The sequence below is a fragment of the Vombatus ursinus genome, unplaced genomic scaffold (assembly GCF_900497805.2).
Source record: "Vombatus ursinus unplaced genomic scaffold, bare-nosed wombat genome assembly UNPS02014816.1, whole genome shotgun sequence".
NCBI classification, from domain to species: Eukaryota; Metazoa; Chordata; class Mammalia; order Diprotodontia; family Vombatidae; genus Vombatus; species Vombatus ursinus.
In genome coordinates, this window is record NW_020954594.1 from 15,662,408 (window position 1) to 15,688,839 (window position 26,432).

At 35.1% G+C, this 26,432-nt stretch overlaps 1 protein-coding gene across 7 annotated transcripts in view; it reads right to left on the reverse strand.

Moving 5' to 3' along the window:
• Nucleotides 1-26,432, reverse strand: part of KYNU (kynureninase) — a 142,975-nt gene that overhangs the window by 91,445 nt on the left and 25,098 nt on the right. For 6 of the 7 annotated variants that reach the window (XM_027835700.1, XM_027835699.1, XM_027835695.1 and 3 more), the window contains one exon: nucleotides 8,089-8,209. In XM_027835700.1, coding sequence (XP_027691501.1) covers nucleotides 8,089-8,209 — 121 coding nt within the window. Of the gene's footprint in view, nucleotides 1-8,088; nucleotides 8,210-9,502; nucleotides 9,771-26,432 lie in introns of all 7 variants that reach the window. The other variant, XM_027835701.1, reaches the window with a different exon arrangement.

Here is a 26,432-nt window from a genome sequence, read left to right on the forward strand (position 1 = left end):
AGGAGCAGTCAGATAGGTAGGAAGAGAACCAGAAGACAGTAGTGTCTCAAAAACAGAGAGAGAAGAGAGTATCAAGGAAGAGAGTGTGATCAACAGCATCAAAGGCTACAGAGAGGTCAAAGACAATGTGATGTGGAGTTTTGGTGGAATAATAAGAAGAAAGTGAACAGAAAGTGGAGGCCTTTTCAAGAAGTTTGGCTACAAAGGACAGAAGAGATATAGGATGGCAGTGAGGATGGAAGGATCAAATGAGGATTTTTTAGGATGGTGGAGACTTGGGTATGTTTGCAGACAATGGGGAATCAAAGGGAGAGATTGAAAATAAGTGATACAGTAGGAATGACAAAAGGGGAAATCTATTGGAGGAGATGGGATGGAATGGGATCTCTTGAACAAGTAGAGTGGGGTTAGCCTTGCTAAGAAGCAAGGCTACTTCATCATGTGAGATAGTGGTGAAGGAGTAGTTAGAGGTAGAAGGAATCTTAGTGACAACAAATGAAGAAGGGAGGAAAAGGGAGTTCAAAGCAAATGGTCTCAATATTTTCTGTAAAATATGAGGAAGGATCTCAACTGAGAAGGCAGGGAAAGGGGGAGCCATGGAAAATTAGAGGAGGGATGAAAAGGTTTGGTAGAACCATTGTGAAGAGTGGGTTAGTGAGTTGATAAAAGAGGTATAGGATTGACTAGCAGCAGTGAGAACCTAGTTGTGGTGGCATAGCATAAATTTTTAGTGGACCCAGTCACAATGGTTGCATGATTTTTTTTCAGTAGCATCTGTATATGAGTCAAGATGGCAAACAGTGTTCAGCAACATCTGTGTATGAGTCAAGGTGGCAAATGGTGGGAGTGATCCAAGGCTGGGGCTTGGCTGTATATAATTGGTGATATAAGGGGACTAGGGATTCAAGAGAGGAGAACAACTTACAGTTGAATTGGTTCAGTAAGGAGTCAAGAAGGAGACAAGGATAGAGAGTGTCTGACCTGGAGAGAAATAAGGGGCCATGGCATGGGAGGTCACAGTGCACATGAAGAGTACGGTTTTGTGGGAGAATACAGAGAGACATGTGAAGAGACAATAGGTTATGATCATATAAGAGGATTTTTGAAGTCTTAAACATGGAAGTGGTATATTTGTGGGTGATAGTAAGATCAAAGGTATGAACATCTTTGTGTATGACTAAAGTGGCATGGAAAAGTAGCTCAGAGGAAGTGAGTTGGTTGGGGAATTGAGTGTTTTGAGTGTTTGAGGGAGAGTTAATATGGAATAGAGAGCCATGTAACAAACTCATTGAGGAAGGAAGTTGAGTGACCAAGGATTCTGTAGACAACAACTACTAGGGTTTTGTTTGGGTGGTAGATCTAGTATGAACCTCAAAGGAAGAGAGGTTATTGAGTGATAGAGATAGGGGGAGAACCTGAGAGTGGTGATGGAGAGCAAGCAATATTCTAACTCCCCTATCTTGACCAGTAAGCTGAGGAGAATGAGTAAAGGTACAATCAGTACTGAAAAGATTGGCCAAGAAGGCTGGCAAATATCTGATTAAAAACTAGATTCTTTTCACAAGACAATGAAGATATACCTATCTCCCCATGTTATTTTGGTTACTTTGTTCCAACATTTATTTAAATATTAAACATTGGCTAAGTCAATTCAAGTTAATAAATATTTATTGAGTACTTATAGTGACTCTGCACTAGGTATTATAAGCAACATATGGGATAACTTAAGTCAGGGAAGTTAATTGACTTCATTAGGAGCTAATAAGTGATAAGTACATACTGTAACCAAGGACTGTTTCCTTTGAAGGCAATATTCTTAAGGAGTATTGTATTTGTGTATTTGCCTTCTTGGGAAATAGTATGATTCAACAGAATGGAAATCATACTAGCTTTGGAATGAAAGGACCTGGGTTCAAATCTTAGCTTTGCCATTTACTTATCTGTATGATTTTGGCTAAATCACTTTATCTCTCTAGGCCTCCAATTTTCATCTTGAATATGAAAGGATGACCTAAATTATCTCTAAGAGTTTTTTTTAGATGTAAATCTATGATTCTATGAATTGTGTTGATTTCTTTGCGAGATTATGAGAGTCTACACTTCATCTTGAGAATGTTTTATAAATTGCTTCCCCCTTCTAAAGAATATTGGATGTATTTACATTATAATATTCTTCCAAATTTAGCCCTGCTGTCAGAATGAGGAAATAACTGATCAATCCATCAATCAATACCTATTGAGTTCCTAGATGTGATAGGCTAGATGTGATAATATATGCTAGAGAATACAAATATATAAAGATATAGTCCCTGACATTGAAGAACAATGGATATTAAAGGAGACATGACATACACTCATAAAATGATAACTAACAATATCAGGCAGTCTGTAGTAGCTTATGACTAAGTGCTAAGTGCTAAATTTTCTAAAGTATAGAGAGTTTGTACTTTTGATTTTCAGAAGAGACAACTATGTAGTGACACAGTCAGTAATGGTTAAGCAGCTACAATTAATGGAAAGATTCTCCATGAAAATTTTCCAAATTGAAATCGAAAAAATAAAGCACCCTAGGTATCTATGACTGTCCTCATCCTAAATCATAAAACACTATCAATCAGCAAGCACTTATTAAGTGCTTATTATGTGCCAGAAACTATGCAAGCCATTAATTGTAATCCTAAAGTGAGATATCTGGGTATAACGAAATGCTCTGAAGAAAACCAAAGCCATCTAAGTTAAGTCTGCATCATTTTCCACCAAGCAGGGTAAGACATTGGAAAAGGCATTATTTTTTAACTTGGGAACCAAATGTCTGAGTAATTTCACCCCCCAAACTTAGTTCAAAATTTTTGCTTCTGGCAATTAAGGGTGGGGATAGGAGGAGTTTTCTAAAAGTTTCCTAATTAACTTTCCAGAAGAAAGGGAGTCAAACAGTACAAATAGCAAGGTATAGTGATACAATTTAAAAACATGTGTTTTATATAGATCTATCTAGTCTTAATCTTCCTTCCCTCATTAAGATGCTCAAAGTCAATGTTTGCAAAAGAGTTTAGAATTTTATAGAAATAGTTCCCCTATTTCTGAGTTTTCCATTTTTAAACTTCACTACTTTCTCAGAATGAATTGAATGCTCAAATCTCCCTTCATCAATATGTGGTATGTAATACCTTTTAAAAGTAACAACCAAATCATACATCAATGTGTCAAAGTACATAAAAATACAAATTAATATAAAAAGTAATTTAAATAAGATAAAAATTAACGTTTGAAGGAAAAAACGCTTAGAACTAAGAAGGAAGAGAAGGGTGGTTAGTTATTATTATTCATATTATTATTAGATTGCCTGCAGTTTGCCTATTCCTCCACTTCCAATATAAATGCTAAAGACAAAAATCATTATCGTTAAATGGTAGTTAAAGGCAGATACTTGGATCTTTTTTATTTTAATCACACAGAACTCTATAGCCTTTGCTGATAGCACAATATATCTTATTACATTTAGGTAGTAAAATTCTATGCTCTGCCTCAAAGAATTTATATCACTGAATATTATGCTACCTTACTCCTAACTCTGGTAGATATTGGTAGTAATAATCTTTAAGGATACATTTCTGAATTCAGTGCTCTTGGCATTCTATGCCTCGTACCTCCCATATCATACACAACGTCTACTGCTTCATTTCATCAGCCTGGTAGCCTGCAGTAGTAAAATGAATTTAGAGTTACACAAATAAACCACTACATGACATGGTCCATCATTAGAAAAAGTTGATGTAGATTAAAACTGCAGTTCTAATGCATATGCATTAGACTTGAGAAAGAGTGCATTACTATCATTCAAAAAATATCTGAATAGTTTCAGCATAAGAACCCTCTCTTTACAAATACTCTGAAGGAAAAGATGGCATGAAAGACAGCTAACTCATTACAACAGCACATACCAGGGAAATTAAATCACTTCAACTCTGTGTTTTCAGAGCAGTCTGAGGGGCAGTGTTTGTTTCAGTCAAAGGTATGGCTATGAAATCAAATTAGAAAGCAAACAGAATTATGGGTCCTTAAAGAACCTGGATCATTTCTCAAATCTATTTAGTCTCTTCTCTCACAGCTTGGATCATACTAAAACTATCCTAGAAAGGTGAAAATCTATCCTATTTTGAAATATCTTACAATATTTTACAACTTCTCTTAATAATCCATTTCCAATTAGCAAACAAAACTGTTGGAGAAAATGTCCTTATAATCAATAAGAATTCTTATACTTTTTTTCAAATCCATGGGTTTTTTACATGATAGAAACACTAATGTTAGACGTAACACTGACAATCACATAAGAAATAGAAATTCTCATTGTGTCATGAACTAACACGCACCTTGCTTCATGTCCACTCAATTTAAAATGTCCATACATTCTGTAATTATTTTTCTATTTTTAAGTCCTTACAATATTATTCTTTTAACTTGCTAGGTTCTCCTTTAAATACAATCAGTGATAATTGTATATAATTATTAACCAGTAAATTTCTCATAGGAGGTTCTTAATATCCATTGAATGAATGAATAAGTAGATAGATTAGATTGATAGACTTGATATTCCTGGACACAACTGATTTAGAAATCTTGTATTCTATTGCTGCAGTGTAGAGAGGTTCTTTATATGGTATTTATCTAGCTACTGAGGTCCCAACTCATCAAGTATAGAACTATTTTTTGCTGTGGTCTGTAAGTACCTTTCTCCTACCTCTTTCCTACCTAAATCTATACCCATACATTACCTCCCCAAAATCTCTGTAGGTACATTGTTTACCACTTCCAGCAAAGCCTCATTGCAAAAAAAAAAATTAGTGTCAGAAATACCATTTTCCCAATACTCAGTTATCACACGGGAAGAGAATCATAAGACTGTAAAAGTTTTCCATTTCCAAATATTGAGACCCACTATTTATTTTACAACATAAATTTTAAAAATTAAAATGCCACTAATAAATTGTACAAGCCATAAAATGTTGAAATTGAAACTTAGAAACAACAACAATAATACCACATTTTATCCTTGTTTCTCAGGAAGTCCTCCTATCAAACCTTTGTCATGGCCGTCTTGGTATTTTTTGATAACAGTTTTATTTTTTGGGGTGCAAAATTTATACAGTTGCATCAAGTCTTTATCTCATTTTGCACATGTGTATATAAGCCATTTTAGATGACAATTGGTTGTAGCATCACTAAAAAAAAAAGTAGTTTGTTCTGTGAATGTTCCTGATGCTCCATATGCCTACAATGATCCTAGGCAACTGTAAAGAAATTACAATAGTGAATTTGATGGACCATTTAACTATGGTGTATTCTGTTTTACAGACCATGGATGACTATAATCAAGGCTTCAATATCTGTTTTCTTAGGCATTATTTAACAATGAAAAGAGTTTGCAATTATCTTTGCCTACTATTTTTCTTATAAAAAAGTACTCCTTAGATAGCTGAAGCATTAGAAAGCATTAAAGTACATCTATTTCCCTTTCTAATTAATTTTTCCTAAGTGAGTTAAAGAGAGAAGAGGGAGAAGAAATTCTCTAGTGTCACAAAGAGAAAAGTAAAAGCAGAAGGTGACCCTCTATAAGAGAAAGTCCTTTGACTGATAGATGTTTTCCCTCTACATCACTGAAACAGCATGCTATGTGATCTAACTTTAACCTCCTAAAAGAAGTTAACCATTTACTTGATAAAGTAGGATAATCATAAGGAAATGGATAGGGTTGCATTTTTTTTTAATGACTGGAGGAAAAATGCAATGCTGGGCTGAATGAATAACCAAGAGGCAAGGGTACTTTCTAAAGTTCAAATTCATTCAGCCTAATTCCCTGCTCCTTCAAACAAACCTGGTCAGAAAAGAGTATTAACCATTTTTATTAACTCCAACTCTCACACTTTAAATAATAAAGTAAGCTGCTTGAGAATGCTTTTCAATGTAGTGATACATTTATACTGTGAAAAAGGCATCACAGTCTTACAAGTGACAAAACTATCTTGGGCTTCACAAATTAGTCAAACCTCTCCCCTCACTGCATTAAGTGCTTAGGTGTGAACCACAAAAGCTCAGCTTAGTTATATTACAGCCGAACTGGGAATAATTAGATCTGTTGCTCTCTCTTCTTATTACTATAGTCAGCTCAAGCTTTAGGCTGTCAGCTTTAAATTTTGGATTGTCAACAAAAAAGGACTTTCCAGTATGGAAGATAGAGTGGTATAGGGAATAATATAGAGAGCAAAGGGAAGGAAGAATGAATTAGGAAACATTCAGAGCATCTGGTTTAGCAAAAAGATCAACTCTGAAAAGAGTCAAAGCTCCAGAAGTTTCATACTTGTGACTTTTGTCTTCCTCTCTTTTCCTCTTTTGTTAACTAAATTGTTTGAGATGAAGGCTGTCATCTTGGAGTCCCAAGCACCTAAGTTCAGACGCTATCAGCTTTCCTGTTAACTGGATGGCCCTGAACAAATTATTTCTATGTCTCTAGGCCTCAACTTCTTCCTCTGTAGAATGAGAGGGTTAGGTTAGATCATGATGTCAAATTCAAAATGGAACAGAACTCTCTGGCTGCTATTGACTGAGTGACCTAGAAAACCACAAATTAACAATATCTACTTTGTTTTTGTATTTTTATTTATTTTGTTAAACATTTCCTAATTTGCATTTTAATCTGGTAGCGCTAAACTCTGGAGTTTTATGGGCCCCATTTTTTTTTTTGAAACTTCTGGGCTCAAAGACATCTAAAGTCCTTTCCAGCTCTAGCAGAGGTTTCCAAAGTGGGTGACACTGCCCCTATGATGCACCGGAATGATCCAGAGTTGGGTAGCCTTGGTGTAACTGGTGGGCATGGAATAAAAATAAGGGGGCAGTGGAAGCACAAGAAGAGAAGAGAAAATTTTGAAAAACCATTCATACATGTTTCATCTGTTGTATAACAGAGTTAAAGTTATAGTGATTAAATTATTTTTTCAAATAAACACACAAAATGCAAGTTATAACCAATCAGTGGTCAGGTCCACCAAAAGATCTTAACAAGCAAGTGTTGGCAGACAAGCATGTTGAGTATTGTCAGGAAGTCCAGCATTTATGGGCAGGAATGTGTGCTTTAATGACTTGTTTACAATAGGATACTATACGGTTATATGATGCAATACAGTATAATCAAAATTTCAATGCAGGGAAAAACACATTTACAATAAATTATTAAATTTAAGATGTGTCATTTTAAAAAAATATATATATATTTTATATATTTTTTTGAAATGACACAAATTTCAAAAAAAAATTAAAGGGTTAAAGAAAGCAGATTTCCAGGGGGGTGTTGAGTAATTTTTTTTAAAAGTGGGCAGTAGGCCAAATAAGTTAGGGAACCTGTGCTCTAGAGCTATGATCTTGTGATCCTGTAACTAAAAAAGGGAGAAATCAGTTTGACATGGAGTAGCTGAATTAGGCTTCCTGAAAGAGTTCATACTTAAGCTTGTTCTTAAAGGATGCATATAAGTAAAGGGAAAAATTAGGTCAAACAGCAGGAGAAAAAGCAGAGAGGAATCAAGAAAAGGAAATTTGTCTTGCTGAAAGCTACATGTAAATTCTCATAAGTATAATTAAGGGCAGGTTTGCCTTTCCTCAACTCTGTAACTCTAAAAAATGAGAACTATATATTGGTGTATTATAGTATTCTAAATATAAGTATAGTATTCTAATTATAAGTGTATGGTATTCTAAGTGTATAATGGATTCCTAAGGGATATTGTGGTATCGCCATCACTGGTGATTAAAAACAAAGCAGAACAGACATTTATTTATAAAGACTGCCTCGAAATTCTTACTTAACTTCAGAAACTTAGACTAAATTATACTTTTAGTTTTCTTCTGCTGAACTCTTGCAACTCACATTGTCACTAAAATTAAAGGAATGGATTAAATACTTCAAGGACCCTTCTAGATATAAAATTCTTTGATTCTTTAAATATAATCATATAGTAGGATCACATAAACATTTCTATTCTTAGCTTCAAGATCTTTTATGAAACTTTGAACTGTAGCTTTTTAAAAATTACTCACATTTTGGCCCATTTTTCCATTTCTTCTTCCAGATATGTTTTAACCTTTCTTGGTTGAAGGCCAAGAGAATTTCCCAATAAGTAGATGGATTTTTCATCTTTATTTACTAAAGACAGATCAACTGAAAGAGAAATGAAAACTGCTCATTTGAAAAATAAGGGCGTAGGAAAATTTTCCATTTGATATTTTGGCCACTATAGTACAAACACAATCATATGAGCAAAGAAAAAAGAAAATACCTTTTTGCTGTCCTCCCCTAGTTACTTCATCATAGAAAACTATTTATAATTATATTTTTAAACAATATACGAACATTGAGGGCATTTGCTATGTATAGTATTTGGTGAGAAGAGGTCTTAGATAATATAATTTTAAGCACAAAGAAGCCTAAAGCTTCTTTTGAAGAAGAAATTTTGAAATGTTAGTTTTGACAAGCATATTATCTTCTTTTTATCCTAAACCTATTAGATTTTGGTATTAGCTACCTTGGACTGCCATCTACAATAGCTGACCATAAAGTCAATGAGGCCTGAGCTTGAGTCCTGCCTCAAGTACTTGCTGTGACCCTGGGCAAGTCATTTAATCCCTCTGAGCCTCAGTCTCCTTGTTTGTCAAGTGGGGATAATAACAGTACCTACCTGAGAATCATATGAGATAATGAATGTAAGACACTTTGTAGATCTCAACAGTGCTAATTAATGTCAGTTATTACTAACATTATGGTAAAGGATTTGTAGCAATTTCATCTCCTCAAAGAAGAGAACATTCTGTTTAACCTCAGTCTATTTATTATTATTATTATTATTATTTAACTTCTCTATTATTAAAATGACAAAAAGGAAAATGTCAAAATGATAATAAAGTATCTGTTACACAGGTTATATAGATATCTATATATTTATCCCTTGGTAAAAATAGAGTCAAAGACACTGGATCTATTTCTCTTACTCCCCTTACCACCTACCACTAAAAAAAAAATAAATAAACTTTTTGAGGGCAGGGACTGTTTCATTTTTATCTTTATATCCTCAGGAGCTAGCATAGTGCCTGGCACATACAGGCATTTAAAAAATGCCGGCTGACTGTAAATGTCCAAGAAAAGACAAGTGTGCTTAATTGGATAGCAGAAGTATAGAATTGCAGGTTAGAAGGGAAGATAGAGGTCTTCTACACTTCCCCTACTCAAAGCATTAATTCCATGTAAACTATCACCCAAAGTGGGCATCAAGTAGACTGAAGCCAACCAGTGACAAAAATGACTTCCTAACGTATATTATATTCAATTTTTTTCCATCAAACATTTAGAATCCACTATATATGACATTTTTAGTACTCCCTGTCCTCCTCTGGATTTCTTCATCATACCACTAGGAACCTTATCATCATGCAAGATCACATCAACCTTGGTACTCACACTTCAAGACCTCTCTCTTTGGAGTATGGAGTGGAAAGCTCCTTCCCCAACCTCCATTTAAATAGGATGCTCAGGCCAGCCATCTCTTAATTTCCCACCAAGCTGAAATCTTTTGAACTTTTCCATCATGCCCCAGCACCTGGTACAGTTCCTTCGCCTTCTCTTGCCCCTCTTCAGCTTCCTTTTGTGTATTGTTTTTCTCCATTAAATTGCAAACTATTTGAGGGCAGAGTGTAATTCTTTTTGGTGGTGTTGTTTGTTCTTTGTTCTGTAAGAAGACCAATGGCATCAGGAGGGGTTTATCAAAGCCTGGTTTTCCAGAGCTCTATTTCAAGAAATCATTAATGAAACTAAATGGGGGAAAAAAGAGTTAATTGTCCCAGTTTTTTTAAATGATAGAATAAATAAGTAGTGAAGAGGAAAAAAATATATCCCCCAAGCCTCAAGATATTTTGTGAGGTTTCAGTGATCAAAATTTATATTACTTTAGGCAGAGCAACCACATGTAAGGATATGATTCCCCATGTAGACAGAGGGAAAGGAGGGATGGAGGGAGGGAAGGAAGAAGGAAGGGAGGAAGGAAGGAAGGATGGAAGGAAGGAAGGAAGGAAGTTCCAACTGGAACTGGCCAGTGGGGTAGCTACTACTACTCACAGATTATTGTTTGTCCTTTGTTCTACAAGAGGACCAATGACATCAGGAAGGTGATGTCTTGACTTGCAAGTGAATTAGATTTATGTGAGGCTGGGCTGTGCAAAGCCATCAGCCTCACTCTGTCCTCCAGGGTCATCTGGGTCCAGTGGCAAGACAGGTTAGGGCAATTGGAGATGACCCCACATGCAGTGGGAGACCTTGGCCTTTTTAAGTTAAGGTCTTTATTTGTATGTCAGGTGCTTGGCATGGTGTTTGCCAAGTAGTAGGCATTTAATAAATGTTTATTGATTGAGTATTAGTGTTAGGTCCTCAGGGTGTAAAGATAAAAAAAAACCCGTTTCCCACAAAAAGTTTAAAATCTAATGTGTATGTAAGAAAGAGACAGATAAGAGAGAGATCTGGGTGGGAAAGGAAGGATTTATTGTTGTTCAGTTGTTTCACTTGGGTCCAACTCTTTGTGACCCCATTTAGGGTTTTCTTGGCAAAGATACTGGAGTACCTTGTCATTCCCTTCTTCAGATCATTTGGCAGATGATGAAACTAGGAAACTGAGGCAAATAGGGTTAAGTGACTAGCCCACAGTCACACAGCTCTAAGTGTCTTAGGTCAGATTTGAACTCAGAAAGATGAGTCTTCCTAACTTCAGACCTAGCACTCTATTCACTGTCCCACCTAGCTGCCCTATAAGGATTTTATTAAGCACCTGCTGCCAAACACTATACTAACCAACTTACAATTATCTCTTTTGACCCTCCCAATAATCCTAGAAGGTAAATGCTATTATTATCATCCCCATTTTATAGTTAAGGAGACAGAGGCAAATAGGTTAAAGGACTTGCCCAGGGTTACACTGGTAGTAAGAGTCTGAAGCCAAATTTGAAATCAGATTTTCTGACCCTAAGGCCCACCATTTTATCCATCTCTATCTGCAGAAGAAAGAAGATAGGAAAGTTAGAAATATGAGCAAATTACTACGTAAATTTAAAAATTGGTATGGCCAATGGAGAGGGCAGAATAACTTGAGAAAATAAAAGATATACTATCAGATTTAAAGCCAATCAAGTATATCAACTCCTCACCTCACAATACAACCATTGATATATCAGGTAAATAAAATCATGTTACACCCAAATTAACTACAAAGGACATATGAAGGAAGACACTATCTGCATTCAGATAAAGAACTGATAAAGAGAAGTATGTATAGAATTATTTTACATACATACATACATATATATATTTACATACATACATATTTTACATACATACTAATGATAGTCATCTCTAGGGGGAGGGAAGAAAAAAGATATTTACATAATAATTTTATTATATATTTTAGAATAGAAAGTTGTACATAATAGAGTTGCAGTTTCATGTGTAATCATCTTTTTAAAAAAACTGTGTTATGGAAATGCTTGTTTTATTCCATAAATTAAAAATAAAATTTTCAAAAAATTTAAAAAAAAGAAAGCTGGCAATGAGCAAAAAAAAATTATGATTTTGTTCTCATGAATTTTCTCTCCAATTTGTATAGAAATAGGTATGACTATGATTAGGCATTCATATTTCATTGAGCCCAAATAGTAGTGTATTTGTTAGAAGTAAAGGCCACTTCTACAACTTCTTAATTAAACCTTTGATGAGTTTTTTAAAGCATGACTTATAGACATACATTTAAATCTAATTACTTTTATAGTTACTTTTTTCATTGTATTGTTTTTAACCTGATCCAGTGAGAGGTATAAATATTATTCACAATCTTCAATTGAAACTATTAACAGTTCTTTGTTATCTAGAAGAATAAATAATCATCACATTGAGAAGAGAAAATTTGGCCTTTTATTTTGAGTTTATATCTGTTAATTTGTCCACTGTGTCTCAAATTCCAACTCAACAAAAATATTTGACCCATTGAAAGCTAAGTATCTCTTGTGCATTTCAGCCCCATCCAAAGCAATATGAAAGACTACTGAAGAAATATGCCTATTAATTGTCCTACCATCCTATTTTCTCTTAAAGATCATATTCTGCTTTAATGTATGCTATTTCCATTGTCATATATTTGCATATAATTTCATATTCATAAGAAATCTCCATAAAAAAAGGATTCTAGATTTAATTATCCATTCTGCATAAGCCAAAAGTATGTTTCCCAAGTCCTTTCTTCCTATTTTTTAAGTAAAGGAAGTACCACATCTGAAGTTTTGATATAATCCTTTGCACACCTAAGAACTTATTAAAATAATGTGATGTGATTGTAGTGAACAAAATGATCACAATGGAATTATACGAAGTAAAAGACCTTACTCATCCTTTAAGGGTCAACTTAAAAAACTCTCTGCTCTGAAAAGCCTTATTTGACCATTGCAAATTACAGTAGACCCTATCTCTGAACTCTTAGATTTCTACTCTTTATATACTTCATCAGTCAATCAATCAAGTACTTATTAAGTACTTACTATGTTCTGAAACAATAACAAAAGTAAAATAGTACTTATTGCCCTATATTGTAGGTCTTCTTATTTTATTTCATTATAGATTTTATTCCTTAATAATCCTTTTAGTCCTGCAGAGGTTTAGCCCTAAGGTTTTGTGGGCAGGGACTGTATTTCTCATACTTCTTTACATTTCCCCATAGAACCAGGCACAATGCCTTATACATGGTAGACAAGGATATCATCTAGTTGAGAGGAGGAAAATAGGTTACCATAGGTTATCTCCCTGGATAGCCAAACATAGGGCTTGTTTCTAACAGAAAGACATTAAACAATCAGAGAATTTGAGAGTTGGAAGTGTCAAGATATTTGGAGACACTCTGTTTTCCAGAGCTAAGACCCAGCAAGCAGGCTGTGCCCTGAGCTTGGTATAAAACAATCCTTTTGGCTCTGGATGATCTCACTATCTGGCAAAGTGTATTGCTTTGACCAGCACCAGGTGTTCATTGAGAGACTTACTCTAAAACTATTAGTCACATCTCTTGATATGCTCACAATCCCTGTTTCTCATAATGGCTAAGTGAGTTGAACCAGGTATTGCACTTCTATTCTTGCCACATTAACTCTGGTTCTGTACCCCACTGAATAAGCACAAAGCTCAACGACCTTTAAGACTTTAGACAATCAACTTAAGAACTGTTCCCACAGGACCCCAGGAACGCCTGCATTGTCCATGAATGATCCTGCCATTGGAATTGTTAAGAATGATTGTGCTGTGATCCAGCTCATTTGTGCTTTTTATGTATCTCTCTCTCTCTCTCTCTCTCTTTTTTTTTTTTTGGCAGGGAGCGGGGCTCTGCTTGCATCTTCTTCACTCAGAAATTAATTAATTAAACTTCTGTTTAATCCCTGACACACCTGTCTCTGGCCTGCTCTGTTTTGCTCCAGTCATTCCCAGATTAGAGGCTGGTCCTGATTCAGTTGACAGAAGGGACCTCAGAGGCTTTCTTGTGTAACCCTTACAGGGGAGGAATCCCCAGTGTAGTATATGTGACAAGTGACCACCCAGCCTCTTATTTAAAGACCATGGGAGTAGGGGTGTGGAGGTGGGGCACAATGGGGAATCCATAGCCCTAATTGTTAAGAAGTTTTTGTCAAATATCAAAACTAAATGTGCTTTTGTTTTTTGGGTTTTTTTTTTGCAACTTTTATCCATTGATTTTGGTTCTGTCCTCTGGGCTGAACAGGAAAAAAAAATCTAATACCATCTCTATATGACATCCTTTCAAATACCTGAAGAGAGCTATCATGTCTTCCCTCTGTCTTCCAGTCTCCAGGTTAAACATGCCCAATTATTTCAACTAATTCTAATAAGATATAGGTTCAAAGCTCTCCACCTTTAAGGTTGCCCTCCTCTGGTCATTCTCCAGCTAACCAATATCCGTAGTAAACCACGGCACCCAGAACTGATACAGGGCTCTAGATGAGACATGAAAAGTGTGCAGTACAGTGGAAGAAACATTTCTCTACTCCTAGAACCTACAAATCTCAATGCAGCACAAGACTGCATTAGATTTTTTTGTCAGTCACATCACATTGCTAACTAATATTGAGCTTTTAATCCACTGACTCCTATGTCTTTTTTTAAAGGAATAATTCCTCTGTGACTATACCTTCCCAATGTCTTATAAAATTGATTTTTATATTCAAATGTCAGGGTTTCACTTCATTAGATTCAACACAATGCTTTTACCCCTCAAGATCCTTTTGGATCCTGACTGTCATCCAGTGAGTTAGCTATCCCACCAAGTTTTGAGTCATCTCCAAATATGCTGAACATTCCATCATGATGTGGCCTTTATCCATATCATTGATGAAAACATTGAATAGCACAGGACCAAGAATCTCTAGGGTACTCTGGATATTATCCCTAAATCTCTAGGATACTCCACAAAGACTTCCTACCACAATATCAATGAACCATTAAAAAAACTACTCTTTGAATTTAAACATCCAACTGCTATTGAATCTGATTATATTCTCATCAAATCCATATTGGTCCATTTTCTCCACAAAGGAAGGATGAGATACTAAACTACTTCCAATGAATTTCAGTCATCTATTAGTTTAGTAATCCAGTCCAAAAAAGAAATGAGGTTAGTCTTTCAGGGTGTGTTTTTTTTTTTTTTCAAAACAAACAACAAGCATCTATACAATATGTTCGGCACTGCAATAAAGCACAGTGAATACAAAGAAATGAGATGATCCTTGCCCTCAAAGAGCTTGCATTCCCTTTCCCCCCATTTAAAAAATTATTTCTTTCTAATTATAAAGCATTTACTTTCCCTCCCTTATGTCTTCCCCTCTACCCAACAGGGAAAAGGGAAAAACAAAACCATTGCAACAAATAAGCATAAGCAAACCAAAAAAATTTACATATTGGCTCTGTCCAAAAATGTATATCTGATTTTGCACATTATAGTACATAATCTCTATGTCAGCACAAGTGAATCATTCTTATCCGTCCTCTAGAATCAGGATTGATCAGAGGTAAGTCTTTCAAAGTTGTTTGTTTTTATGATATTAATGTTATAATATAAATTGTTCTCCTAGTTCTAAGCACTTCACTCTGCATCAATCCATACAACTCTTCCCAAGTATTGCTTCCCAAGTTGTTTTTTTCATTTCTTATATCAAAATAATATTTCATTAACATACATGCCATAATTTGTTGAATCATTCTCAATTGTTGGATATCTCCTTAGTTCTCAGGGTTTTTTTTTTTAACCACCATAGAGCTGCTATCCATATTTTTGCCCATGTAAGACCTTTACCATTTTCTCTTATCGTGTGGGGGTATGGATCTAAATACACTATCATATCATCGACAAGAGACAATTTTTGTCTTTGTGTGTGTGTGTGTGTGTGTGTGTGTGTGTGTGTATTTTTGTCATTGCTTTCTTTAGGATTTCAGCTCTATGTCAAAAAGAAGTGGTAATAATGGACATCCTTGATTTACTCTCTTCTTTTATTAGAAAGGACTGTAATACAGGCTTTCATTTTCTTTTTTGTTGTTGTTCAGTTGTGTCTATTTCTCTGTTAATCCTTTTTGGGATTTTCTTGGCAAAGACACTGGAGCAGTTTGCCATTTCCTTCTCCATTCATTTTACAGATGAGGAATTGAGGCAAATAGGATTAAATGACTTGCCCAGAATCACACAGCTAGTAAGTATGAGAGTGGATTTGAGCTCATGAAGATGAGTCTTCTTAATTCTACGCCCAGTACTCTAACCACTGCAATACCTAGGTTTTTTTTTTTAATAACAGAAATAGTTATTGTATTTTGTCAAAATATTTTTCTGCATATGTTGATGTAATAATATATTTGTTTTTTATTAACATGTTCAGTTATGTTTATAATTTTGCCAATATTAAACCAATACAGCATTCTTGGTAAAAATCCAACCTGGTCATAAAGTATATCTTTATGATATTTTGGTATTGCCTTTTTGCTAATATTTTATTAAGTTTTTGCATCAATTTTCATTAGGGATATTGTTCTAAAGTTTTCTTTTTTCTGCTTTGACTCTGAGTTTAGGTATCAAAACCACATTTTTATTACAGAATGAATTTGCAGGGCTCTCTTCTTTTGTTATTTTTTAAAAATGTGTATAATACTGGAATTAATTGTTCTTTGAAAGTTTGAGAGAATGTATAAACACAACTAATCTCAGATTGCTTTCCCCTTTGGGGATCCATTTATAATTATATCTTTTCTTTTTTGGAAATTGGGTTTTTAAATGTTTTTCTTGTTCTATTCATCTAGGCATTTTATAGTTTTACAAAAAATTTCATCCATTTAAATTGTTGATTTTATTGGCATATAGTTAGGTAAAATAGTTTCCATTAATAGTCTTTATTTATCCTTCAATTGTTGCAAATTCATTTTCATTTTTGACACTGATAATATGTTTTTCTCTTTTTCTATTCAAATTTGCTAACGTTTTGTATATTTTAACACTTGTAGCAAAAATCATGTTCTAGTTCTATTTTTTTTTACTTCCGTGGTTATTTTATTTTCAATTTTGTTAATTTCTTCTTTGATTTTCAGGATTTCTATTTTGGTGTTTAATTGAGGTTTCTTAATTTGTTGGCTTTCTTTTTTTTTAATTTCATGTCCAATTTGTTGATTTTTTTTCTTTCTTTTGAAGAAAGTCTTTGGAGACATACATTTTAAGAATTGCTTTGATTATACACCCAAAATTTTAGTATGTTGTCTCATTGTTTTCATTATTTTTTGTGAAATTATTCATCATGTCTTTTCTGGAATGCCCCCTTTTTTGTTTATGATTAAATTATTTAGCATTCAGTTAATTCTTAATTCTTTTTAGTGGCCCTTCATTGATTATAATTTTTTATTTCATTGTGATAAGTAAAATATGTGTTTAAAATTTCTGTAGTGGAGCAGCTAGGTGGTGCAGTGAATAGAGCAATGGCCCTGGAGTCAGGAAGACCTGAACTCAAATCTGGCCTCAGACACTTGACACTTACTAGCTGTGTGACCCTGGACAAGTCACAACCCCATTGCCTAGCCAAAAAAAAAATGTTTTTAAATTAAAATTTCTGTAGAGATTTCTAGAAATGGTCATTTTTGGAAAGGTGTCATGCACAGTTGAGAAAGCTACTTTGTATTCTCATTCAATAATTGCTAGAGATCTTTAAGTTTTTCTCAAATTCTATTCATACCTCTAGCTTTCTTCCCTTCTCTTATTCCTCTTCTTCCTCCTCCTGCTCTTGGTTAGATTTGTCAGTTGTGAAAAGGGTACACTGAGGTTCCTTACTATCAAAGTTTCACTATTTCTACCAGTGACTCATTTAGCTTTTTCTACAAGTATTTGAATGCTATGCAATATATAACACGCACATATATATATATATATGTATATATATATATACACACACATACATATATACGTATATATATACACATGTGTGTGTGTTGAGATTAATTATCTATGGTACCTTTCAGCAGAATGTAATTTTCTTGTTTAACTTTTTATCAGTCTATTTTTGCTGTTGCTTTCTCTGAGACAATGATTGCTGCACAACTGAAAAAAAAAACATCTGGAGGGGCAGCTAGCTGGCACAGTGGATAGAGCATTAGCCCTAGAGTCAGGAGGATCTGAGTTCAAATCCAGCCTCAGACACTTACTAGCTGTGTGACTCTGAGAAAGTTACTTAACCCTGATTGCCTCCTTACCCTACCTCCAAAAAAAAAAAAATCATCCAGAGCATAATCTCTTTTGTTCTAATTCCTTATTTTAACTCTGTGTGAATCTTTATATTTCAGGTTTGTTTCTTATAAACAAAATATTATATGATTCTACTTTGTAATTTATTCTGCTAACTTCTTTTTTATGGGCAACTTCATACCATTGACATTTACAGTTATAATTAATTATGCATTTCTTTTCACTGTTCTCTTTGATTTTTTTTTCTCTTTGCTCCCTTCTCCCTCTTTACATATAACAGGAGTGTGTGTAGCATACTCTTTGCTTCATGCAAATGATGTCTCCTCTGCTACCTTTCCTCTTTCCCTCTCACTCAATCTTTAATCACAAATTCTTTTTATTTCTTTGCTTTTTTATACCTCTTCATGCCCCCCCCACCAATTTCCCTCTCTCAAGAGTTAATTTTGCTTAGGACTAATCCCTCCCTAACTTTGCCTCCCCTGTTACTTCCCTCCTTTCCCCTTTCCTGGGTACCTCGAGTTTCCTTGTTTAGTTGAATATATTTCTTTTTTTTAAAGTATTCTTCAATCTGTATTCAGGCACCATCAGTTCTTTCTCTGTGGATGAATAGCATTTTTCATCATAAGACCTTTAGAGTTGTCTTACATCATAATAATGATGATAATAGCTAAGTCATTCATAGCTGATCATCTTATAATATTGCTATTACTTTGCATACACATTTTTTTTGTATATTTCACTTTGAATCAGCCCATTCAAATCTTTCCAGGTTTTTCTGAGAGCATCCTACTCAACATTTCTTATAATACAATAGTATTCATCATAATTACAAACCACAACTTGGTCAGCCATTCCCCTATTGATGGGCATCCTCTCAATTTCTAATTCTTTGCCCCCCAGAAAAGAGCTGCTATAAATATTTTTGTACATATAAGTCCTTTTCCTTTTTGTGTTTTTTATATCTTTTGGGATACACACTTAGTAGGGGTATTCCTATGTCAAAGGGTATGCATGGTTTTATAGTTCTTTGGGCACATCCAAATTGCTCTGCAGAATGGTTGAATCAGTACAGAATTTCACCAACATTGCATTACTATCTCATTTTTCTCACATCCCTTCAAACATTTGTTGTTTACCTTGTCTGTCCTATTAGCCAATCTAACAGCTATGTTAATAGCTATGTTAGTAGCTATGTCTCAAAATTGTTTTAATTTGCATTTCTCCAATCAATAGTGAGTTAGAGTATTTTTTCATATGTCTATAGATAGCTTCGATTACTTCATCTGAAGTAATATTTTTGATAATTTATTAATTGGGGAATGGCTCTTATTTTTATAAATTTAACTTAGTTCTCTATATCTTTGAGAAAAGAGGCCTTTATCAGAGAAACTTGCTTCAAAATTTTTCTCACAGTTACTATTGCTAACTGTATTTGCCTCCATCCTATCCCCCCCATTTATTCTATTCTCTTTCTCCTTTCACTCTGTCCCTGCTTAAAGGTGTTTTGCTTCTGACTACCCCCCTCCCCTAATCTGTCCTACCTTCTATCACACCTCTCCCCCCACCAACCCCACTAACTTTATCCTCTTCCCCTTCCACTTTCCTGTAGGGTAAGATATATTTCTATTCCCAATTGAGCATGTATGTGATTCCCTCATTGAGCCAATTCTGATGAGGGTAAGTTTCACTCACTCCCCCTCACCTCCCTCTTATTCTCCACTACGAAAGCTTTTTCTTGCCTCCTTTATGTGAGATAATTTATCCCATTCTACCTCTCCCTTTCTCTTTTTCCTTGTACATTCCTCTCACCCCTTAATTTTATTTTTGAGATATCATTCCTTAATATTCAACTCATACCTATGCCCTCTTTCTATATATACTACTCCTAATTACCCTAATAATGAGAAAGGTCTTATGACTTACAACTATTATCTTCCCATCTAGGAACACAAACAGTTTAACCTTATTAAGTCCCTTAAGATTTTCATTTCCTGTTTATCTTTTCATGCTTTTCTTGAGTCTTATATTTGAAAGTCAAATTTTCTATTCTGCTCTTTTTTTTCCCATCAAGAATACTTTAAAGTTCTCTATCTCATTGAATATACATTTTTTCCCTGAAGGATTACACTCAGTTTTGCTGGGAAAGTGATTCTTGGTTGTAATCCTAGCTCCTTTACCCTCCAGAATATTATATTCCAAGCCCTCTGGTTCTTTAATGTAGAAGCTGCTAAATCTTGTCTTACCCTGACTGTGGTTCCACCATACTTGAATTGCTCTTTCTGGCTGCTTGCAATATTTTCTCCTTGACCTGGGAACTCTGGAATTTGGATATAATATTCTTGGCAGTATTCATTTTGGGATCTTTTTCAGGAGGTGATAGGTGGATTCTTTCCATTTCTATGTTACACTCTGGTTCTAGAATATCAGGGCAGTTTTCCTTGATAATTTCTTGAAAGATGATTTCTAGGCTTTTTTTTTATCATGACTTTCAGGTAGCCCAATAATTTTTAAATTATCTCTCTTGGATCTATTTTTTCAGGTCAGTTGTTTTTCCAAGGAGATATTTCACATTGTCTTCTATTTTTTCATTCTTTTGGTTTTGTGTTATTGTTTCTTGATTTCTCATAGAGTCATTAGCTTCCATTTGCTCCATTCTAATTTTTAAGCAATTATTTTCTTCAGTGAGCTTTTGTACCTCCTTTTCCATTTGGCCAATTCTGCTTTGTAAGGCATTCTTCTCCTCATTGGCTTTTTGGACCTCTCTTACCATTTGGTCTAGTCAGTTTTTAAAGTGCTATTTTCTTCAGTATTTTTTGTGTCTCCTTTACCAATCTGTTGACTCATTTTTCCTGATTTTATTGCATTACTCTTATTTCTCTTCCCAATTTTTCCTCTACCTCTCTTACTTGAGTTTCAATATCCTTTTTGAGCTCTTCCATGGACTACAACCAATTCATATTTTTCTTGGAGGCTTTGGAGGTAGGAGCTTTGACTTTGTTGGATTCTTTTGAGTGTGTGTTTTGATCTTCCTTGTCGCCATAGTAACTTTCTATAGTCAGAGGTTTGTTTTTTTTTCTGTTGTTTGCTCATTTTCCCAGCCTATTACTTGACTTTTAACTCTTTGTTAAAGTATGGCTCTGCTTCCAGGGTGTAGGGTGCATTGCCCCAAGCTTCAGGGGTTTTATGTAGCTATTTTCAGAGATAGTTCTAGGGACTTGTAAGTCTTCAGTTTTTCAAGGTGATATGATCTAAGGAGAGGTGTTTATTACTCTCCTGGCCTGTCCTCTAGTGTGTGTGACCACCAGCATTCTTTTCTGTCCTAGAATTGTGAGAAATGTCCCCCCTTCCACCGAGGCCACAAGCTCTGCTATGCTAGTCCTCCTGCTTGCCCTGGGACTGCCACCCAGGACTGCAACCTGGAGCTGCGTGTGGGCAAAGCAACAGGGTCCTGCCTCAGTGCTAGCAAAAAGACCCCTGTAATCTCCTTCAGACCAGTTATTTGAACCCCGTACCATCTGTGGACTGAGAGCTCTGGAAGCAGCTGCTGCCACTGCTGCTGATTCAGTCACTCCCAAGGCCTGCTCCTGGTTTGCTGGGGCCAGGCCTGTGCTGGAATGCATTCTACTCTTACCCAGGTAGGACAGATCTTTCCTGCTGACCTTCTAAGTTGTCTTTGGAGTCTGTGGGCTGAGAGGTCTGGAAACAGCTACTACTGCCAGCAATTCAGTGATTCCAAGGCCTGTTCTGGGTTTGTTGGACCTGATCTGCACTGGCATAGCCTGTGCTGGACTGTGCTCCTCTCTCAGCCTGGTGCAACAAACCTTTCCTGTTAAACTTCCAGGTTGTCTTGGGCTGGAAATTTGTTTCACTGTGTTTTTTTGTGGGTTCAGCTGCTCCATAATTTGTTTAGAGTCATTTTTAAAAGTATTTGAAGTGGTTTTGGGGAGAGCTAAGGTGAATCCCTGCCTTTACTCTGCCATCTTTGCTCTACCCTTGAGTTGAACATATTTTTACAATAAACTTTTTTCTGTGTTTGTTTATGTATATGTGTATTTGTGCATGTTCTACCCTTCTATGACAAGTTCAGATGAAAGTGATGATTAAGTGATGCCCACTCCCCTCACCTCTTTCATCTTTATATAGAATTTTATTTGAACCTCTGATTATAAGATAAGTCCCCATATCATGCCTCCCTTTTTTCCACTAATGTGGAAATGTTGTCCCTTTCTTTTCTTATTTTAAAATCATCAAAACTTATCAAAAATCACTCTCAGGCCCTCCTCTTATTTGACTTTCTCTATGACCCCTGGTGGCTTTTGTTAAAACCTAATCAATATAACTAGAATAAGTAAATCTCATCCATGGGAAAAATATCTTTGCATCATATATCTCTGAGAAAGGATATCTAAGATATATAGGGAATTAATAAAATATATAAGGCTGGGAATGACTGAACAAATTATGGAAGATAAATATAATGGAAAACTATCATTCTGTAAGAAATGGTACACAAGGGATGGGTTCTGAGAAACCTATGAATAGTTGTGTGAGCTAGTACAGAATGAAGTAAGCAAAAGCAGAACAACTTATATAATGTCAAAAACAGTATAATGACATGGAACTTTTATAGGCAAAATTTCTGATAAATGCAAATCCCAAGCATGATTCTAAAGTAGTGGAGTCAAACTGAAAAAGAAATAGATTGCCGCAGGCCACATATTGACTTAGAAAATCACAAATTAACATTATCTATGCTGCATTGTATTCTTATTTATTTTGTTAAACATATCCCCCATTTATATTTTAATATTATTCTGTCCTCAGGAGAGTTTTCCCAGACATCCTGTGGCCTGCAGTTTAACTCCTCTATTCCAGAGGATAGATGTTCTATGCTAACTATGTCCTAAAGGAGGTGATGGATTCAAGATGGAGAATAAAATGTGTTTTTGGACATCAATAGTGATGGAATTTGTTTTGCTTGACTATGCATATTTGTTATAAGGATTTTTTTCTTTTAAATAGGAGAGTGGGTGTGAGAGAGAGAAAATAAATGCTATTTAATTGAAAAGTTAAATAAAATGGAAAAAAATATGTAAATCCAAATCTATGTGCTTAAGAGGTCAGAGGATATAAATACATTGTTCTCAAAAAGGAGATTGTCAGACTATTAAACAAATAAAAAATTGCTCCAAATTATAAGGGAAATATAAATCAAAGCAACCCCAGCAGTTTGTATCATGCTTAACAAATTAGAAAAGATAACAAAAGATGTGAATAGTTAATAGTAGCTGGGTTTTTATATACTGATACATTAACACACTGTTGGTGAAACTTTGAATTAGTCCAACTATTTTGCTAAAAGTGCCTAAATTTATAACTCAAAAGGAATTGGAGAATTACTAGGAAAGACCTCCTGCGGAAGGCTGCATCTTAGCTGAGTCTTGAAAGAAACTAGGAAAAAATGTGATATCAGCAGTAAATTACAGGAGTATGGAAAATGTACCTGTCAGACCTATGTATAAGGGAAGAGTTTATGTCCAAATAAGAGAAAGAGAGGATTTCAAGAAGTAAAACAGATAATTTTGATTACATTAAATTAAAGGGCTTTTGTACAGACAAAACTAATATAGCTAAAATTAGAAGGAAAATAGGAAACTGGGGAAAAATACAAGTTTCTCTGATAAAGGCCTCATTTTTCAAATATATAGGGAACTAAGCCACATCTATAAAAATAAGAGCCATTCCCCAGTTGATAAATGGTCACAGAAAATAAACAGGAAGTTCTAAGAGGAAGAAATCAAAAGAATCATTAATCACATGGGAAAAAAAAACACTTTAAATCACTAGTGATTAGAGAAACCACAATTAAAACAACTCTGAGAAACCACCTTATACCTCTCAGATTAGCTAACATGACAGGAAGGTAAAGTGACAAATGCTAGAGGGGATATGGAAAAATTGGGACACAAATGCATTGTTGGTGGAGTTCTGAACTAATGTAATTGCCTTGAAGAACAATTTGGAACTATGCCCAAAGGCCTAGAAAAACTGTGTATACTCTTTAACCCAGCAATACCACTACTAGCTCTGTATCCCAAAGAGATCAAAGAAAAGAGAAAAGGAAATTTTTATGCAAAAAAAATTTATAGGAGCTCTTTTTGTGGTGGCAAAGAATTGGAAATTGGGGGAGTGGGATGCCCACCAATCTGGGAATGGCTGAACAATTTGTGGTATATGATTGTGATGGAATACTATTGTCCTATAAGAAATGACAAGAAAGATAGTTTCAGAAAAACCTGGGAAGACTTGTATGAATTCAGGCAAAATAACATGAGCAAAAGCAGGAGAGCATTGTATACAGTAACAACAATATTGTAAGGATGACCAATTGTGAAAGAGACAATGATCTAAGATAATTTCAAAGGACCCAAGAAGAAAATTGCTATCTACCTCCAGAGAGAATAGATGAACTCTGAATGTAGATGGAAGCATAATTTTTTAAACTTTCTTTATTTTTTTAAATTTTGTTGTATTTTCTTTTATAACATGGCTAATATGGAAATATACTTTGAATGAGGTTACATGTATAATTGAAATCAAATTGCTTGCCTTCTCAAGAAGTATGGAGGAGCAGGAGGGAAGAGGAGAATTTGGCACTCAAAATTAAAAAAAAAAGATTGTTAAAAGTTTTTACATGTAATTAGGAAAAATTTAAAGAAATAAAAATAATTAAAAGTTTTTAAAAAGGAGACAGGAAAACTAGGAGGCAGAGGTAATAAGAGAGAATATTTCAGGAAGGGTAATGGCCAGTACAAAGGCAATGGAAATGGAGTGTTGTGTATGAGGAACAGCAATTAACCCAGTATAAGTTGATTTCATAATATATGAAAGTGAGTGAAGTATAACAAGACTGTAAATTATAGAAAGACGTGAGGTTGTGGAGGGCTTTAGATGACCCCCCCCAAAAAAATTTGATCCTAGAGGTAAGAAACAACTGCTACCTAGGTTAATTAAGTAGGTAGTGCAATGGTCAGACTAGTAGTAAAAATCACTTTGGCAGATGAGTAGATGCTGAATTGGAGTGGGGAGAGACTTAAGACAAGAAGACTAGAAGGCTATTGTGATAGTCCAGGCAAGACATAATAAAAGTCTATAATAGGATGGTGCCTATGTGAGCAGAGAGAAGGGAATGTATAATAGGGATGTTGTAAGGGTAAAAATGACAAAAGTTGTTAATAGATTGAATATGTGGTGAGAATTCAACTGAGGCATTAAGGATGGCACTGAAGTTGTAAACTTTAATAACTGGGAGGATGGTTGTGCCCTCAACATCAACAGTAATAGGAAAGTTGGGGAGAAAGAAGGTTTGTAGGAAAAGTTAATGAGTTCTGTTTTGGAAATATTCAGTTTGAGATGCTTCCAGGAAGTCCAATTTGTGATGATCAAAAGGAAGTTTATGATTGGAAATGGAGCTAAGGAAGGAGATGAGGAATGGAAAAAGAAGGGAATAAGCAATTATATAGAGCCTACTAGTACTAAACACTTTACAAATATTCTCTCATTTGATCCTTACAACAATCCTGCAAGATAGATAATGTCATTATCTCCATTTTACAGTTGAGGAAACTGAGGCAAACAGAGTTTAAGTGACTTGCCCAAGGTCACATAGCGAGTAAATATCTCTAGCTGTATTTGAACTCAGGTCTTCATGACTCCAGGTCCAGTGGGCTATCTACTGAACCACTAGCTGCATCTGCATACATAGATCTGGGAATCATCTACATAGAGATGATAACTGAACTACAGGATCTGATTAGATCACCATCTGACATATCATAGAACAGGGGCACTTAACCTTTTTGTTTGTCATGGACCCTTCTGGCAGTCTGCTAAAACCTACGGACCCCTTCTCAGAATCGTATCTTTAAATGCATAAAATAATACACATATGATTACAAAAGAAACTAATTATATTGAAATTCAATTATCAAACATTTTTTAAAGTTCATGGACCCAAAGTTAAGAACCCCTGATACAGAGGGAAAAGAGAAAAGGGCCAAGGACAGAGTTTTGGAGGACTCCATTGTTAAGAGACATGACATAGATCATGATCCAGCAAAGGAGACTGGGAAGAAATAGACAGGTAGGAAGGGAATGAGGAAAGCGCAGTCATGAAAACTCAGAGGACATTGTATCCAGGAGAAGATGGTGATTGACAGCATAAAAAGCTATGTATAGGTCAAGAAGGATGAGGTTTGAGAAATGCTATTAGATTTGGCAATTGGTAGCTTTGAAGAAAGCAGTTTCAGTCAAATGATGAAATTAGAAGCCAGAGTGCAGAGGATTTAGAAATAAGTGAGAGGATAGGAAGTGAAGGCATCTTCTATAAAATGGCTTTTGCAATGAGTTTGACCAAGAAGGTGAGGAAAGATGATAGCTAATAGAGAATGGTATGATACCTTGATTTCCCTCATCTCACATATTCAATTGTTTGCCAAGTCTTGATGATTCTATTTTATTTTCCCTTCTCCTGAACCACAGAACTAACACCCCATATCGTCTTCATAAGCTCCCATTAGGGCTATTATA